At 37.4% G+C, this 19149-nt stretch overlaps 1 protein-coding gene across 7 annotated transcripts in view; it reads left to right on the top strand.

Moving 5' to 3' along the window:
• SON (SON DNA and RNA binding protein) overlaps positions 1-19037 on the top strand; it is a 32953-nt gene extending 13916 nt beyond the window's left edge. For 2 of the 7 annotated variants that reach the window (XM_056109246.1, XM_056109248.1), the window contains exons 4-12: positions 105-265; positions 2143-2289; positions 2465-2653; positions 8934-9044; positions 10166-10282; positions 14266-14413; positions 17310-17381; positions 17498-17613; positions 18117-19037. In XM_056109246.1, coding sequence (XP_055965221.1) covers positions 105-265; positions 2143-2289; positions 2465-2653; positions 8934-9044; positions 10166-10282; positions 14266-14413; positions 17310-17381; positions 17498-17613; positions 18117-18275 — 1220 coding nt within the window. In that variant the 3' untranslated portion in view covers positions 18276-19037. Of the gene's footprint in view, positions 1-104; positions 266-492; positions 1981-2142; positions 2290-2464; positions 2654-2760; positions 3554-8933; positions 9045-10165; positions 10283-10758; positions 10944-13536; positions 13617-14265; positions 14414-17309; positions 17382-17497; positions 17614-18063 lie in introns of those variants that run through there. The other 5 variants (XM_056109247.1, XM_056109250.1, XM_056109251.1 and 2 more) reach the window with 5 other exon arrangements.
• Positions 19038-19149: the final 112 nt, after the last annotated feature.

Raw genomic sequence — 19149 nt, 5'->3', positions numbered from 1 at the left:
AGTAATTTAATGCCAAAATTTGATGTCTTTTTGTTGAGGGGATGAAGTTTTTGATGATACAGAATGTACAGTGTTTTGAGAAAACAATCTTTTTCTTCTTACAGATAAGGCGCAGTTACTTGAAATAGCCAAAGCTAATGCAGCTGCCATGTGTGCTAAGGCTGGTGTTCCTTTACCGCCAAACCTAAAGCCTGCGCCTCCACCTACAATAGAAGAGAAAGTTGCTAAAAAGTCAGGAGGAGCTACTATAGAAGAACTAACTGAGGTAAGCTAGACAAAATTTGTTTGCATTCTTAAGTGGTTATTCCAGTGACCTTGACTCTGGAGCGTGCCAAAACCTGAATTGTGGGCTGAACTGATAATGGCTGGCCAAAGTGGCCAAAACCCGAAATCCAGATGTGGCAGCGGCAGAAGCTCTGTTTAGCAGGCCATTATCCGGGATGGCTAAGCTCCGCTAGCTAAAAGTTACTTCCCATTACTTTTGCTTTCCAGTTTTAGAAGCCAAACTGACTGAGGAGTGGGACGTTTCGTTTGAATGGAGGAGGTGTTGAGTGAGCAACACGCAGAAGCTCGCCTACAGTTTCGTTTCCATTCACGACGTGTTCACTGATCGCCACGAGTGTACTGCATATACGCAAAGACACAGACAATCTTCAGAAATGATCTTTTGCCACCGGAGCTTGGAAATTAATGAGAATAGCTGGCCATTGCCTGAAAGGAACTTCTTTCGCATCAACATTTCGGGTTTTGGCTGTTTGGTACCAGCCATTGGTGATAATGGCCGGCCATTATCAGTTCTTTCTGCGGTTCGGGTTTTGGCAGTAACATTTTAAACACATTTTTGTTTTTAAAAATTTGGTCTTTTCAATTGAGGCTTTTTTTTTGTTTGTTTGGCATTGTTTTATTAATATTTTTATTCTTTTGGGAGGACGCTGAAATATTGCTGCTAGGATCCAGAAATACCACATTGTTTCATATATTGAAACTTGTTATTGGCTAGCCTGATGCCAGCCTGCAAATATCAATGTATTCTGTTTCCCCTTGGTTATAAGCTTGGTATACTGTTTTTGGCTAAATGAGCTTTTTATCCTATTGTAATGTTTCTAATTGATAATAGATGTGAACAATTCTGCTTGTATAGAGACAAATCCATGCAAATTTACCCTGACCTTTTTATAAAAATGGAGTCTTTTACTTCTCAGGAAGGAATTGGCTTTGCTTTGTGTGAGACCTCATCAGTTGTACCCTCTCCATCATACCTTATTTTCTTCCATTCTTGAGATCTGTTCTTTTAAAGACTTTAACTTGCAGAACATTTATCCCAATTACAAATGTTTCTAATCTTTTATTTTGACATACATTTGGGGATCATACAGTTTCTTAAATTGGTTCCTTGTTTAGATTTATTATAGTATGAGTAGCAACTTTAAATGTAAGGACCTAGTAAAAGGCTTCAAATTGCTTGCTTACCAAATCCTGCCGAGCTCCTTATCTAAAACCTTGCAAACATTTAAAGAGTGTCCGTATGTTTTTAGCCTCATCTTCCAACCTTTTAGTAGTTTCCTATCTTCTCTGCCTTTTTTTTTTAAACCATCCCGTGTATAGGATGACTTTTTATTTCCCTGCCAAGTTTTCTTAGCTATAAATATCTGGCTTAAAACTTTTCAAGGAATATTCCTTGATTATTAAATTCTGCCTGATTTCTGTTTTCTCTTAAACTTCTGTTTTTCTCAGCACTTATGTACTTGGTTTGTATTATATCAGTTTGCACTTGTTACTTGTGTTGCTCTGTAAAAGCGTTCCTCAATTTCATGTGTATGTATTCCTTCTCCTGAACTAGATTGTAAGCTCCTTTGGAGCAGGGACCATGGGGTTTGTTATTATTATTTTTTTTTGGTTTTTTTTTTTTGTATTCCTTGGACAGTGCCCAGTACAGTGCTCTGCACATAGTAGGTGCTCAATAAATGTTGTTGACTGACATACCAGTTAGAACGTGTTTAAATAATAGATAAATTAACCTGTCCATAACCTATTTAATCTTGTTTTACTTTTGAAGATTGATTTTGTGTGGTTTGATTCTTTAAAGAAAACTAAATGTTCATAAAGTGTAAGATTTTCTTTTGTTTGTTTTTACTTTTTAAGAAATGCAAACAGATTGCACAGAGTAAAGAAGATGATGATGTAATAGTGAATAAGCCTCATGTCTCAGATGAAGAGGATGAAGAACCACCTTTTTATCATCATCCCTTTAAACTCAGTGAACCCAAACCCATTTTTTTCAATCTAAATGTGAGTATCAGTGTTTTTTTAAACTATTCAAAACTAAAGGGAGTGTCATCTACACCCCGTCCCACTCCCCATCCTCCAAATTTGGGCTTAAATCCTATAAGAATACTGAATAAAATTGTTTCTTGGGGGCTTTGTTCAAAATCTGTCGATCTAATTAAATTCTTATTTTTTTAAGATTGCTGCAGCAAAACCAACTCCACCAAAAAGCCAGGTAACATTAACAAAAGAATTTCCTGTGTCGTCTGGATCACAGCATCGAAAAAAAGAAGCAGATAGTGTTTATGGAGAGTGGGTTCCTGTAGAGAAAAATGGTGAAGAAAACAAAGATGACGATAATGTTTTCAGCAGCAATTTGCCCTCTGAGGTAAGTAAGATGAGTAATACGTATTTCTCTCTTTTTTTTTTAATACCTGAAACTGCCATTTTATTGTTACTTTATATCTGATTTGGATTCTGTTTCACTCTTCTTAGGGCCGGGTTAAACGGCAGGGCCGGGTTAGACGACAGATGAAACAACCCGCAGCTTCTCATTTGACAGTAACTCGATGCAATTCACTTTGTGGAACCAAGCCACAAAGTGAAAAGCATCGAATTGCAGAGAACAGTGTTATCACATCCCTGCCCAACATTGGGCCCTCCTTGCACTTGTGGGAAGGTAGCCCAAGGTACAACTATTTAGCATCCCGTTTTGCTTCACGGCTCTATAGCTCTAGATTTTGGTGGTAGCAAATGTGCTGGGTGGAGGGATTAAGTGGAGAGAGGCAGATCCTCAGGTTCAACACAAGAACTGGATTGGAAAAGGTCATTGTAGGCTACTGTGAACTCTTGGATACATAGCCCATTGCCCTTAATAATGGTTTACTATTCCTTTGGGTTGTTTGTCAGATAGCCTTTAATTTTAATTTCCCTTCCCCGTGCTTCCTTGGCCCTATTGAATTCTTGTGTTTAACCTAGTGCTCAGCCTTGGTACTCCCATTTCCCTTCTCCTTCCCTTCTTTGCTACTGTTAAAAGTTGGAGAAGTGGCAATCACAATTTGAAATTCCCATGAGGCTATAGTTGTATCTTGTCAAAATGACCTAGTAATAATACCAAGTGTCAAAACAACCCCAATTCAAATGCCGCCTGATTAATGTGCCCCTAAACATAGTGCACATGAAAACAGCAAGACTTGTATATATATGTAAATATATATATATCTGTATCTTTGTATGTATCTCTGTATCTGTACCTTTGCTGTATCTTTTAATAAACAGTTTACTTTTATTTAACTTGTTGTGCAAAATCACGCTTGGGGATCTGGGAGGGTGGAGACTTACTAGGGGGGGTGGGAGTTTTAAACGCTACCGTAGACTAGTCATCACCCTTTGCCCTTGGTTTCCAAAGCCCAGACACTTGTGCAAGGACTGGACTAGCTATCTGGTGCCCTTAAATCGTGGGACTTTTCCCACTTCCTTTTCTTGCAGTTCTGGGCTGTGTAGGTCAGAGAGACCTGAACTCTTCACCTTCAGGTTCCCTTCATGGCCATATCATTTTCACTAAACATCAGTATTCCAAATAAATCTTGTTATAAAATCAGAAAGTGAACAGAACCCAAATCAGAAACTTTGATTTCCCCTTTACCCCCTTAGTTATTCACAGGAAACATTTTCACTTTATTTGGTTGTGGTTTGTTTTTGAGGTGTGGCATTTTAAAAGAGTACAAAGTATAAAAATGGAGTGTGACATAATAATGCAATTACAATATGAGTGGTGATCTATATTTACATAAGGACTCAACAGTTGAAGCAAGTTATATCACTACTAGTGATAGAAGAGTAGTTTGTTCGAACATTGTATTTGTGAAACACTTTAATAGTTCAATTGTTAATCCTTAGGCTACCTGCATGTCTCGAGGTACAGATTGATATTTGCCACTGATTTAAATACTAGGTTGCTAAATATGAGCCATGAGACCTGAAAAACACAAATTCTGGAAGAAAAGCTTTCAGTAATGATTTGCAGATAAAACGTTTAACAGAGTTGGAAAAGAACAGATTCTTTGTGAGAAAACTTCTTTACCAGTGGTATGAAGCTCTTAAGATACTACAAAATTACACGGAATTTTCCTAAGAAGTGACTGTTTTATGTCTAATTGAATGTAGGGAAAATTGCTTAGCGAATCCTTCTGGTAATGGTTCTTTCTGAGTTTATAAACACACACATCTATATAACTCAGGCACCCAGTCATTTTCTTGTGTGCTAAAGCTCAGCCCTATATGTCAACAAAAGTGATTAGATTTTAATTAAAAAATTAGGGGAATTACTCCAAAGAAATCCCAGGAGGTTACTCAGGTTTTTGTAAGTAAAGGAATGTAATTAATGAAGGAGGGAAAAAATTCTTTTCAGAAAACTAAAGGAAGTACATATCTCCTGTAGAGCATACACCGCAGTATTTGATACCAGAACTCTTTAAACTGGATTCTTAAAAAATTTGACTTGAAAACAGGCAAACTTGACAAAATTATCCCAAAATCTGGGCCGGAGAGATAGTAGTACAGTGGGTAAGGCACTTAACCTGGGTTTGATCTCCGACATCCCATGTGGTCCCCCAAGCTCTCCAGGAGTGATTTCTGAATGCAGAGCCAGGAGTAACTCCTTCGTAACACTGGATGTGACCCAAAACAACAAAAAACCCATTATCCCAGAATGTTAAGAGGAAATTTTTTTGTCTTTAGGTTTCTGCATTTTTATCTAGTAATACTAAAACACCCAGAGGCAGTGTTCACACAATACAATGTTTAGATTGATTTATTGCGCACAATTGAAGATTACTTTCTTTGGTACAGAAATATTGGCCCTTTTTTCTTTAAGGGATTGTGAAATCTTTCATAGAATAAAGGGTATTTGTTAATGGTCAGTATCTTAACTGAAGAGTAAACTCTTCAGTCTTTAATTGAAATTTGTGGTGGGTTATAATTTTGAGCATCAATCATTTAGGCAAAAGTTAATGGATTTGGTTCGCTATGTTATATGGACCAAATTGATGTTGGTGTGATCCTTAATCTAGCCAGTTGTCTTCTACGTGAGGGCTCTTTGCTATAAATGAGTGGATCAATGTGGATGAATAAACATAAATCCATCTCAAAGAATATCAGCTCATCAGAATGTGTGTGTGTCTTACTCCTGTAACATCGTCTTCCTACCCAGAAGCCAGCCAACATCTTCCTCAGTAAGAACTGACTACAGTGACCATGTTGGTGTGAACTTGATTTATAAACAATGAAATTAAGAACGTCAGAAAGCCAATGTTTAAAAAATTGTCCTTGCGCGTATTTACCTTTAATAAGGTTAGCAAAGGTGTGTTAGGAAAAGATAAAAGTTGTCACGTTTAGCATAGCTAACATTCTTGAAGTAAGATGCAAATTAATTGGAAATTACAGACAGGTCTGGTAATACTAGAGTTTGTTACATTGAACACTGTTTTTCATTCTTTGACTCTTCTGCTTGATAAACATTGCATTTCTTCTAGCATATTTTAAAGGTTATCTATTAGCCCTTTATACTGTCTTTAATGTATAATAACAGTACACTTTGTTGTAAGAAACTTCTCACTTTTCAAAATTAAATAGAAACATTTTGCATTTAATATGATTTTTTTCTTGGTAAACATTTTCTCTATGAACATCTTTCATATTTATTAACTTGCTTTTTTTTAATGTTTAAGCCACCAATCTTTTCTAGGAACTATAAACATTTTTGTATAATTTGTTACCATTAAGTTTGAGATAACTACAGTTGTATAGAAAAGTTTTCATTATACCAGCATTTTCCTTATTTTGATTGATCTCGTCCTAACAGTTCTCTTCAGATCCTTCTAAAAAATATTTGTTCTATATATATATAAACAGATTAGCTAAAGTTTATTTTTTTAAATTGATTTAGGATTTTTAAAATAAACATAACTTGGGCCATGCATTTAACATGCCATTTGAGTTACAGAAGCAAAATCAGTCTATTGCTGAAGTAGATGAAATAACTTGGACAGAATTTTGTTAACATGAGATCTGGAATTAAAAACCTGTACATACACACTTCTTTTAAAAGAAGTTCTAAAGATACGATTTTTTTTTATAGAAAATTCTTTTCAATAACTCCTTTTATATTTCCTAGAATATTAGTAGCAGTTGAAATTATACTTTGTACATAGGTAGAAGTCTTATAGGAAAAGAAAAAAGGTATGTTGACAAGTCAGTAACAATATTATTCTATGGAATTAATATTCTCTTTTTTTAGAAGAACTTAAAATGGTTAAGGCTCTAACGCTTCATTATACAGTATAGTATAGTTCATTAAATGGTATAATACAGAAGTAACTTACCGTTGAAGATAATCAGTTCTTAATTGTCCCAGCACATTCCAAGTGCTTGGTGATTGCTGAACTGTTGTATATTGCTGTTGAAAAGAGTGTAGCTGTGATGTTTTAGGGGTGTCTTTATCCAAGAATGGGATTTTGGTCTAATTCTTGAATATTAAGGCTTTAGGGGAAATTGGCTTTTTCAGTCATTACATATTCTCAGTTACCTTAAAAAGCTTGAAGACTTGCTTTTGCCAAGGGGTGTATTAAGTTTTAAAGAAATCTGAGGATCCCGAATAAGTTAAAATAATTCTAATTCATGATGTTTTTACTATATTTTTCATGTTTGCAAATTGTAAACATGAAAAGTCAGATGGAAATAATTTCTGGCTCATTTGGTAAGCTTATTGAGTACAACCAGATAGTTTCAATTTTGCAGAGATGTTCATATCTGAAATATAACTGGAATTTGATAAGGTACTAGGTTAACTACCAACTTAAATGCTTAAGACAGAAAAGTACGAGGATATAGGATATCTTCAGAAGACAGATTTACAGATTGGTAAATTAAGTTTATTTTTTTTTAGTTGGAAATAGTAAATTGCATTTTAGAAACATCTGCTTTCAGAGCCATCTTAAATACATTATGGTATATGAAGTTGGAAATTGTAGAAATGGGTAGCATTGCCATAATTTCCTATGAGTTTAGAGTTTTAATGTTCAGTAGGTTTTTATTCTAAAAAGTCTAAACTCAACATTTAGGAAGTATAAAATGTGAAATGATGGTGTGAAAACCAAAAGTAACTTTTGAAAGGATAAGATCAGAAGTTTTTAAAACACAAAATAGTTTGAGTAATTTGGCCTTTGTTTTAAGAATATGGTTCTGACCTAGAAAATTTTTAGCTATTGGAATGTAAGATACTCAACAAGGTTGAGATTCTGAAGGTAGGAAAGGAAGATTTGTATGAGATAGAATTCTGTCATAGTCAGACGCTTTTATGAAAGTTTTCTTAAAAGTATTACAGTACTTATTACAATTACAGGTAGTATATTGAGTCTTAAAAAATACTTAGCTATCAACTGTAAATTTATCATATCTATTCAGTACCTACTAATAAGTCTGTATAAGAAAAAAGGAATGTTTCCTTTATAAGAGAAGTGATTTTTCTTGGGTGAAATAACTAGAAAATATTAATTAGAAGCAAATTAAGAATTGGTGAGTTGATACAAATCAGTCTGCAGTTTTAATTTTAGAGAAAAAAATCGAATACTTGATGAATTTTTCCTTATGTGACTGAGCCTTCCACATATCTCAGAAATTGGGAATTTGCTGTAAAGTTTACCTTTAAGAATTTTCCGTGGACACCATGAGACAGTCATCAAAATTATAAGTCATCTGCTTAGCATAAGGATTTTACAGGTGGGCTGTGAGCTTTGGATATGTTACACACTTCCAGAAAAAATTGGAACTCCGGTTATAAATGAATGTAAATTACAAATGAAACATTTAAGTTGAATCTCATTAGGCTGAACACAATCCCTGGGCACTGCTGGCAGTGATGCCCCCTTCCAGCCCCCTCTCCAGCAGTACAAGAGCCAGGAGGTAGTGCCTGAGCTCCATTTAATGAAAATGTTAAGAGTTCTTAAGACCAGTTTCTATGAACAAAAGATACTAGGCTGAGTACAGCAGAATATATTTGTCCTTAATGTAGTAGTATTCTGCTTAATCAAGAACTTTATTGTTTTTGCTAGGCTTAATAAGATAAAAAAATAAGAGCATAAAATTAATGGTTCCAAAGTAATTTGAGGCTGAACAGTTGAGTATCATGCTTGCCTTTCATGCACCTGACTCTGGCCCCCCATATGGTCTCCTGAGCATCATTGGTGTAACCAAAAAGATTTTTTTTTTAAACAAGAGTTAAAAATGACTAAGTGAAGCGAAGTAGTAGATTTTTTTTAATTGAAATGTATCGAGGAAAATGAGAGAGGCGACAGTAAGGAAAAAATGTGCCGGAGACAACACAGGCAGCAAAGAAAGAAGAGACCAGCAAACTGGATGTGTGTTCAAGGAAGAAAACAGGCTTAAAGAGCAAGGCAGATTTTTTTAGGCTCTTAATGGAATTTTGTACTGGCCAGGATAAAAGATTGAGTCTTGTAATTTACCGTAATTCCTATCCTTTAAGGTTATTTCAGCTTTTTGAATCTGTTCCCTTTTTTACAAGATTGTTCCTGATAATGTAGCAACTAAAGATGCTAGTATTTAGGGTGCTGTTGTAATTTGAGATAATTATTTATGTTTTTTTCTCTTAGCCTGTGGACATCTCTACAGCAATGAGTGAGCGGGCACTTGCTCAGAAAAGACTCAGTGAGAATGCATTTGACCTTGAAGCCATGAGCATGTTAAATCGAGCTCAGGAACGGGTATGTAGCAGTTTCAGTGTCTTAAAATTTTCAGTGCCAAGGACTGGAAAGAGTTAAGCAAGACTAAGCGCTCATCATGCAGTGCTTGTTGAGGGGCAGCCCTGGGATAGTCACAGATGTTTGTAACATAAAGATGGTAAAATGAAAATGAAATAATAGGTTTTTATCATGAAGCCTGAGGAAATAAATTATTAGCTGATTTTAAAAGAAAGCTATCTTGGACCTGATCACTTCTTAAACTTTTCAGTACTAGGTAGTGGGAGCTATTTATTGATACAGGGAAAAAAACTACCCTTAAGGAGTTTAAAATTGAATGTATTGAAGATAGCTCTTACTCCACACTCTCCCAGGCAGTCCGAGTCCTGAGTGTCTGCTTTTACCAGTGCACAGCTCTTCTGTGTAAGGTGGACCGAGACAGCACATTTTTCACTGTCACTGTCCTCCCGTTGTTCATCGATTTGCTCGAGCGTGTCCAGTAACGTCTCCATTGGAGGAGACTTTGTTATTACTGTGTTTGGCATACTGAATACATCACGGGTAGCTTGCCAGGCTCTGCCGTGTAGCTTGCCGGGCTCTCCGAGAGGGGCGGAGGAATCAAACTTGGGTCGGCCACGTTGGCTGCGTGGAAGGCAAACGCCCTACCGCTGTGCTATTGCTCCAGCCCAGCACATTTTTAGACAGCAGAAATACATTGGTGGTGCAGGTGTTTGGCAAATAGGACAGCTGTATCTGGAAGCATTACAATAAATGTGATTTATGATAGTATATGGTATTCAGTTAAAGCTCTTCTATATATTTGATCAATTTTCTCTTTGAGGTTATCTTGAATTCTGGACTTACTACCTCACAGTAATAACAGGTTGTCAGGATATTATAGGATTGTTTTATGTAAGAAATGTAAGCAGGAAGGTAGCCGTCCTTTGCTTTATTGAGCCCATGTATTTAGTGTAGTGCTTTTTACTCATAGTAATCTATCGTGAACCTTGTTACTAATGGGATCTGCTGAATATTAAACTACTTGCTTAGAGTGTTTTGGAAAACCCATTTTAAAATGTAGGCATTGAACCTATTTTTTAGTTGATAAATGTCTGCTATTGCATCTTTTTTTCTCCCCTCCCCAGATTGATGCCTGGGCTCAGCTGAATTCCATTCCTGGCCAGTTCACAGGAAGTACAGGAGTACAGGTTCTCACACAAGAACAGTTGGCTAATACTGGTGCCCAAGCCTGGATTAAAAAGGTACACAGCATATGCATATATAAAACTGTCCAAATTTGAACTTTTTAGAAAATATTTTATTAAAAATGCAGGAAGAACTTCAAAGTGAGTGAATTTGCTGTGTGTATGTACTCCAGGATGGAAACTGAAGATGGACCCAATTCATGAGACAATGGCAAATTTATAGCTATGGTTCAAGTGCCACTCTTTCTGTCCTGAGGGTATTTTTATTCTTGCTCTGTTGGGGTTTGTGGGGGTGGGTTTTTTAAGTTGTTTTGAATATTAACAGTGCATCTCAGGTGTCGTTCAGAGTATTTCACAACTCCTGTTGGACTACTAATCTAACTTCAAGGCAGTGGTTCTCAAATTTTTTCTCATCACGGGATGCTTTATTACAGGTTTATTTTTGGTGGATCACTGCCCTTCCCCTCCCCACCCCTTAGCCCTTTGTCGCCCTAATTTTCTATTCCTCTATTCCTCTGCCTTCTTTCCCTTAGTGCCTGCGCCCTCCTGTAAGCTCCCTTGGCCCCTATTCTCCATCCCTCTTGTGAACTCCAGCTTCAGGCCCCTATGATTGTCAGCTGTGGTTACAGCAAGTTGTTGGGAAACCCCAGTATTAATAGTGCATGTGATCATCTTGCCGTGGGACTAGAAGGCTGGGGGAGGGTGGCTGGACCGTGTTGGGAGGTGGGCAGTACTGGTGGGGGGTGGGATGGCTAAGGGGTGGCGGGGGATGGAGAATAATCTGTGGACCATCATTAAGGCCCTGGGGGCCTCTGGTGATCCACAGGCTCAATTTGAGAACCACTGATTTCATGACGAAACAGGATATATAAGACCTAAATTCATGGGAGAGGACGGACGCCTCGTGCTACGAAGATATAGGTGCGCCTGGTTTCAGATTCCTGCAGAGACCTGTGAACCCCACCTACGGCTGCCTCATTGTTGGGGGAGTCTTAGGTGGTTAAGAAGGGCTATCTGAAGAAATGCTTTCTGGTGAAGGGCCCTGGCTTGGCTGGATGGGTGATGGGAAATTTGTTTCAGGAGTGCTGGCAGCATAGCAGTGCTGAAACTGGGAGGCTGCGTGGTCTAATGGATGTGGGAAGGTTTCTTTATCCTGCTGTACTCCTGACTCCTTTTGTGATGATGGGCAAGTAATTATTTGTCTCGTGGAGACAAGTTCTTATTACTGCCTCATGGGTGGTGATCAGTGATGTTTATAGAGAATTGCTGTAAATGCCAGTGAATAAGTTGAATGAAAGGGAGATTTTGGAGCTTTGGCTAGAAAGTAACGTTTATTTCAACTTTGAAAACGTTTGTTAATCCTCTTACGTTAATTTTTAAGAAATAGTTGTATTAATGTGTGTAGTGATGATACATGGTGAGATTCATGAAGAAAATAATTGACATTCATTTTAGGACTTATTGAGTGAAAACGAGAAGCTAGTGAAATATTTTAAAGTTTAGATCGTTTGCCAATTTTTTTAATTAGAATATTAAGTAGAAAGTGATTTTCATGTATTTGAAAAATGAATGTTCCACATGAAATAATCATATTTCTTTGGTAATTTTAGTTCTTTAAGATTTACTCTAGAAGCTGAGTACTTAGTATATCTGGAAGTTACACTAGGGATTTCTGTGCATGTTCAGTTGGAACAGTACTGCACATACATTTGTCGTCATGTGTCTCATTGGTGGAATCTTCTGTTGGGTATTCCATTGCAGTTTTATTTTTATAATGAAGTATTGATCCATAATACTTGTAGATTTAAAAAATATGCTAATATATTTTTTAGAGGTTATATGTTAGCTGGTGATGTAGCTCAGTGGTAGAGGGTTTGCATATGTGAGGCATTAGGATTAATCCCTAGCACCAAATAATAGTCATTTACTGATGCAGTTAGTAAACTTTTCCTTAAAATTTTTTTTGGTCTTGAGGCAGTCCACAGAATTTAAAATAATTCTCTCTATTTAATGTTTTTATTAGATCAAAACGTACAGAAAAATGCTTAGGGAAACTTTCAGTTGCTTCACATTAATAATAAAAGTGAACCTGAACACGTAGAAAAGGCATTAGGTAACTGAAAGCTGAAATTGATTTTTTATGGTTAAATACCACAAAACTAACCTTTGTGTTTAGAAAACTTTTAGAAATGACCATTTGACTTTTCTTGCCTTGCGTTTCTCCCTTGTATACATTAAAACCACATAGTGCTAGTATTCTTTGTAGCTTGCTATGGTGTGTTAGTGGAGAAAATTTAACATATCATCAGTGTTATTTGTCGTTAAACATCTTTAAATGGTTACAGTTGAAAAGAACCTTTCTTTTCTTGAATGAGATGATTTGGACATGACCTGATAATGTTTACTGTTACAGTCATTAGCTTTTTTGTTGAACTGTACTCTGGGGTATAAAGAAGCAGGTGAAGATGCTAGATTGGAAACATGATATGGACACTGGGTTACTGGGGTGGGGGCGCTTATGTTCTACTCTGCACAGTTGCCCTTTTTTTTAGGAGTGTTGCCTGGAAAAGAGGGGCGGATGAACCTGGAAGTAAGTAAAAGCCATTCTAGGTGTGTAGCATCGAGGCAGTTGATACCCAAGCATCAGCTAACTTTTCTCTCTATACATCTACACTGCATGGCCTGCACCAAATAAGGAACTGAACCAGGGGTATGTTTTACCTCCAGAGCTGCCTCCTTCCATCAGAGCACCTGTGGAACTTAATGTCTAGTCACACATTGTTTGCATATTTTCTCCCCAGTGTATAGCTTCAAAGCTGGGACATAAGATTATATCATTATTGCTTGAAAACAAAATTGGGAAAATTTAGTATTAACTTATCAATACTGGAATTAATACATAGTATTTTTTAAAGAGCTAGTATGAATGAAGTCCTGTTGATAAGTTAATGACTTTTGATAAGTATACCCGCTAGAAAATACACATATAAAATCTTTTAACAAAGAGGAAATAAAAAATGATTTGGCGATGTGTTATAAGTCTTTTTTAAGTCACTGAAATCCCCCGTAGTAGTAGTATTCCGTAGTTCATTTTATGTCTGGATGCATTTTAACAAGAGGCATCACATCACATATTTCTTAATGTGTAGGAATTGATTTGACTGCTAGTGTAATAGAGCTCTGCATCTTATGACATTAAGTGGTTTGCTGCTTTGATGGAAAATACGGTTCAGTGGGTTGGATACAAGAGAGATGACTGTTCACAGAATAACCTGTGAACTTTCACCCCTCTGTATGGAAACTTGTTTCAGGGCCAAATCCTTGTAGCTGTCTTCTTGCCCCGGTCAATGCCAGCCCTACTATTCACAACACTGCTGCTACCGAGGCCTAGGTATGTAAACGTTTAAGGAGTTTTTAAAGTCTTTTAACATCAAGCTAGGTTTTAAAAGAATTCAAATTCAGTTTGGTGTAATTACAGGGTCTTTTTTGTGATTGTCTTCCTTTACCTACTGTGCAAATTTATTTTGAACAGTTATCTTTTTGCGTCATAGGGACTAAGTAAAATAGTTGTACTTAATGATAGAATGGGGAAAAAACCTGGGATGGTAACAAGTATGTGCTTCAGTGTCCGAACTCTTTCTCAATGATTTCTGGGCTTTATTCATGAACTAGGTACACCTGGGACAGTTACTATTATTGAATGTTTTAACATTGCCTTCTTTTTATTTTGCAAGCTAAGAAGAGATACCAGTGAACCTAAATAGTGGACGAAAACAGAAGTGTTCTAATTTTTTTTTTTTTTGGAGGGGGGGCATGAGGGCCACTGCCATTTATTTGCCGTATTTGCCTTTCAAAATACTATATGTTAATGCACAAGTAATTAGGAAATCACAGTATGTATTTAAGTATAGAAGCATTTAATTGTAATAATAACTATAATAACAGATCTAGAAATAAGGCTTCTTTTTTTTAGAAAGGTACACTGAGTTTATAGTCAAATTCTAACTGTAAGATGGGGAACTTTTTTTTCCTTTGGATAGGATCAGTTCTTAAGAGCAGCCCCAGTAACTGGAGGAATGGGAGCCGTCTTGATGAGGAAAATGGGCTGGAGAGAAGGAGAAGGATTAGGAAAAAACAAAGAAGGAAATAAGGAACCTATCCTAGTCGATTTTAAGACAGACCGGAAAGGTAATTATGGGGACATGGGGTGGGTTTTTATCACATCTCTTCCCTTACCATTTAGGGTTTTTTTGTCTTTCTAAATTTCTTGGGATATCAGTGATCCTGAAATGGAGGCACAAGTTTAATCTGTTTTCAGTAAATTTTATATAAATGTACATGGGAACACATTAAGTATGAATAAATAAGGATTTAGTTCTGAGGTAGGGCATTTCCATTCGTGAAGCTCTTGGGTCAATTCCTAGCATCACAAAAAATGCAAAAAAAACCCCAATTTAAATATGTAAGTATGAAAATAATTCAGGAGATAATTTTGTTTTAACTGGGTTTCCTATTTTTGAAGTTTTTCATTTAGGTTTTTTTGGGGGGGGCTAATTGGGTCACAATCTGTGATGCTCAGGGGCCCATATGGGATTCTCCCAATCGAGGCCAGGGTAGCTACCTTCAAGGCAAGTTCCCTATCCACTGTACTACCTCGTACACTCTCCAGCCCCTTATTTGAATTGCCTTTATATTTTACTTTTTTCTTTTGTGGGCAACCACACTCGGCAGTGCTCAGGGGTCTCTTCTGGCTTTGCATTCAGGAATTACTCCTGATAATCTTGCTGGACCATGTTGGATGCTGGGGATTGCAACAAGGTGTGTGTTGTACAAGCACCTTAGTCACACTACTTTCTCTTCTATATTTGTTTTTGATAAAAATCGTTTCCCCTTTTGTTTTATTTTATTTTTGGGGTCACACCCGCTGATGCACAGGGGTTACTCCTGGCTCATGCATTCAGGAATTAGTCCTGGCAGTGCTTGGGGGGGACCCTGTGGGATGTTGGGAATCAAACTCAGGTTGGCCATGTGCAAGGCAAACGCCCTACCTGCAGTGCTATCGCTCCAGCCCCATCCCCTTTTGTTTTAAACCTGGTGATGATCAAGGCTGACTCCTGTTTCTGTACTCATTAATCACTCTTGGTGGGGATTGGGACCATATGGGAGCCAGGGACAAACCCAAGCCCTACCTGCTGTACTGTCGTTTCTGACCCTGGTTTTGTCTTCATTTTTGGCATGTGCCTCTTTTTAAGCTCAATAATGAAAACCATTTGTACTGGTACTAGGGATTAACTGCTCGTAATAGTATTAACTCTTCATAGTTGTCTCAAGGTGGCTCCTTGCAACTTTTATTTATTATAATTTGCGGGTAGGGTGATGTGCCACACTCAGTAGTGCTCAGGGCTTCTTCTTGGCTCTGCGTTCAGGGATCATTCTTATTGGATCATGGGGAATCATATGGGGTTCCTGGGATAGAACAGGGTTGGCTGTGTGCAAGCAAGTGTCCTGCTCATTATTCTATTGTGTGCCTGTTTTTCTACTGATGGTTGGATTCCTGATTGGGGAGGAGATGTCAGTCATTATGTACTTCAGAGATGCCAAATGCCTGTACTGAAAGGCCACTTGGTAGTTTTTAAGTAATTCTCCCAGCAGGAGCAGGTTCATTACAATTTCATTAGTTTAACCTTTATTAAATTGTTTTTAAAAAACGAATGGTTGAGAATTGTTTATTTTCCTGAGTTTTATAATTAAATAGAAGTTATTGCAGTTAAGTAATTTTCTTAATTTGGAAAATAAATTGACTAATGTTTTAAATCAGAATTCTTAAATTTTTCCCATGTAGAGTGCTGTCAACGTTTTTCTTATTTCTATTGAGAAGTTACTGTAATTGTAATAGTTAAAAATAGTCTTAAGTATTGGACCAGAGCCATAAGACAGTGGGTAGGAGGGCACTTGGGCTTGCAGGTAACCTGTCAGAATCAGTTCCTGGCTTCCCATATGATCTCCCTGAGACCACCAGAAGTTATAACTGCAGTCTGGTCTGGATTGGGAAATGCCTATTGCAGAACTAAGGTTTGAAGGATTCTGCCAAGGATAAACGGAAGCTGGGGAAACATCATTTTTGGATAGTAATTGTAAGTCATGTGACACTGGATGATTGACTTTCTATCTTCCCATTTTAGTTTGCTGTGTCTGGCTGTTACTTTTTTTTTTGTGATCATTGACTTTGTAAGTGACTTTTAAAGGAATGGGTGAAGTCTTTGATAAGTCACTTGTGCAATAAACAGTAGTACTATTTTTTGGGTGGGATGAGCACACCTGTCTGTGTGCTGGGCTCTTTTTCTCGCACTGTGCTCAGAAATCACTCTTTGCAGTGCTTGGGGGCCATTTGGGGTGCCCAGATCTAATCTGGACTGTCTGCATGCAAGACAACACTGTGTTTGAACAGAAATATGTAGGCCTTGTGTTATGACTCTTGGTTTGTAGATTTCCATTGAATTCTTAGATTTTCAGAATGTTCTAGTTTTAGAAAGTATAAAAATGTTAATTCCGGGCTGGAGCCATAGCACAGTGGTAGGGCATTTGCTTTGCACGCAGCCAATCTGGTCAGCCCAGGTTCGATTCCTCCGCCCCTCTCGGAGAGCCCGGCAAGCTCCCCATGATGTATTCAATATGCCAAACACAGTAACAACAAGTCTCACGATAGAGATTTTACTGGGCCCGCTTGATCAAATTGATGAACAACGGGAGGACGGTGTTATGTTAATCCCAACATATTTGAATATTAGATTCCTGCACTTAGGAATCACCCCTGGTGGAGCTCAGGGATGGAACCTGGGTCAGCCACATGGAAGGCAAATAAACCCTACCCGCTGTACCATTGTTCCTGCCCCTGAATATCAGATTCCTATGTTGAAACAAATGAAAGTTGGTACAGAAACTTGTTGACTGAGGCCAAGATTGAGGTTCAGTGAGGCTTATTAGTTTAGAGGGAATGCTGGTTTTTCAATATTCAGATTTAAAACATATTTCAAGATTTGTTTAGTAATCATTGACTTTTTCCTTTCCCCTTTCTCCCTCGCAGGTCTTGTTGCAGTAGGGGAAAGAGCACAAAAGAGATCTGGGAACTTTTCTGCTGCCATGAAAGATCTGTCAGGTGAGCACTAACTAGGAGCCTTCTCTCACCTAGTCCTGTCTTGACCCTAATTGTGTCCTTGGTTGTCAAAGGTAGTGCTGGAGATCAATTCTAACCGGTTTGTTTTCTCTCTGCAGGCAAACACCCTGTGTCTGCTTTGATGGAAATCTGTAATAAGAGAAGGTGGCAACCACCAGAATTTCTCTTGGTCCATGATAGTGGCCCTGATCACCGCAAACATTTTCTCTTTAGGGTAAATATACGTTTTTGCATTAATTCTATTTATATTAATGATTTAAAGGGTGAAACAATTATATTTGTGGGTTGGGGGTATGTATATGTGTGTGTAGATTAGTGGGTTTTTAAAAAACGCCATGCTTTTAATGCTCATGCCCTGTTTTAAGAACATTGGAGGGAAGATGTGGCCACTCCCTGATGATTGTTGCTAGTTTCTAGTGGAATATGGGGGGTAATTTAGTACTTGAATCAGGTGGGGTTCCCCCCCCTTTACAATTTGGAGATCTGCTCTTATAATTTGCAGTCCCCTTTCCCAATTGATTTGCTGGTTCTGGGTTAAGATTAAGTTAAGATGGTATTAGATGGTATGGGTATTATATTTTAATTATTTTTTAGCATTTAGTGAAAAATACAAAATAGATATTAAAGTTTGATGCTGTTCTTATTGTATGTTTTTCTTGAATAGGTATTGAGAAATGGAAGCCCTTACCAGCCCAATTGTATGTTTTTCTTGAATAGGTATTGATAAATGGAAGCGCTTACCAGCCCAGCTTTGCCAGCCCTAATAAGAAGCATGCTAAAGCCACAGCAGCTACTGTGGTTCTTCAAGCAATGGGCCTTGTACCAAAGGACCTCATGGCTAATGCCACTTGCTTCAGGAGTGCCTCACGTAGATAGATTGAGGTTTTATATTAATCATTTCAGATAATTTTACTCTGCATCAAAATGTATTTCCTCTTTAATGTTGTAAATATTTGGCAATTTAAGACATTGTGTAAAAAAGCAATCTGTACAAACATCTCCAGGCTTTGATTTTTGTACCATGGAAATTGTATTTAACCATACAGGGTTTTGGTATGTTTATATTGTTTACCTTAGTGATGTATTTGTTTAAGTGGCTAACATCCAAACAATTGTTTGAAAGCATCCGTAATCTTCAGTGTGGAATGTTAAAATAACGCTTTTATACTGTATTTTGTACTATGATGTAACTCCCCTTCCTCTGGCTAGGCTGCTGTAACACTTGCCTGTAATCAGTGAAGGGCTGTGCACCTTGTACTAGTTCACAATGGGTTCTGCTGGACAGATACTGGGCCAGTGTTATTGAGGTAATCAGGAAGATCTGTTTATAGGGCTAATGGCTCCATCTCAAACTTTTGTTGAGATAAAAGCGTGTTGTTTGGTGATCAGTCAGCACCAAGTCCTGCGTACCCATGAAAGCCACTTGGGCCATGAGAAGGGAGTTAAAATGAAGTCCTATTAGAATTCTGCAGAGGCCAAGTACATTTAGTATGGCATTGAGTTGTGATATAGTTTTACTTTGATGTGCATTTTGAATTTCAGCTACATCTAGATAGACGTAAAATGATAATTAAAATGCTGTAACCAACTTACCTAATAAAATTGGCATCCAGCCACTATTTTGTTGACTATGAGAAAGTTTTAAGTTTCTGTTAATTCTTAGGGTCTAATAGAATATTTCATGTGTATTACAGTGGTATTCATATGCTATGTCTCTAAACTTTATTTTCAAAAGCTCAAGGCCCAAATA

Source organism: Sorex fumeus, unplaced genomic scaffold, assembly GCF_029834395.1.
Source record: "Sorex fumeus unplaced genomic scaffold, SorFum_2.1 ptg000265l, whole genome shotgun sequence".
In the NCBI taxonomy this organism is placed as follows: domain Eukaryota; kingdom Metazoa; phylum Chordata; class Mammalia; order Eulipotyphla; family Soricidae; genus Sorex; species Sorex fumeus.
The sequence above is the reverse complement of the archived record's forward strand: the minus strand, read 5'-3'. Positions and strand labels throughout refer to the sequence as shown.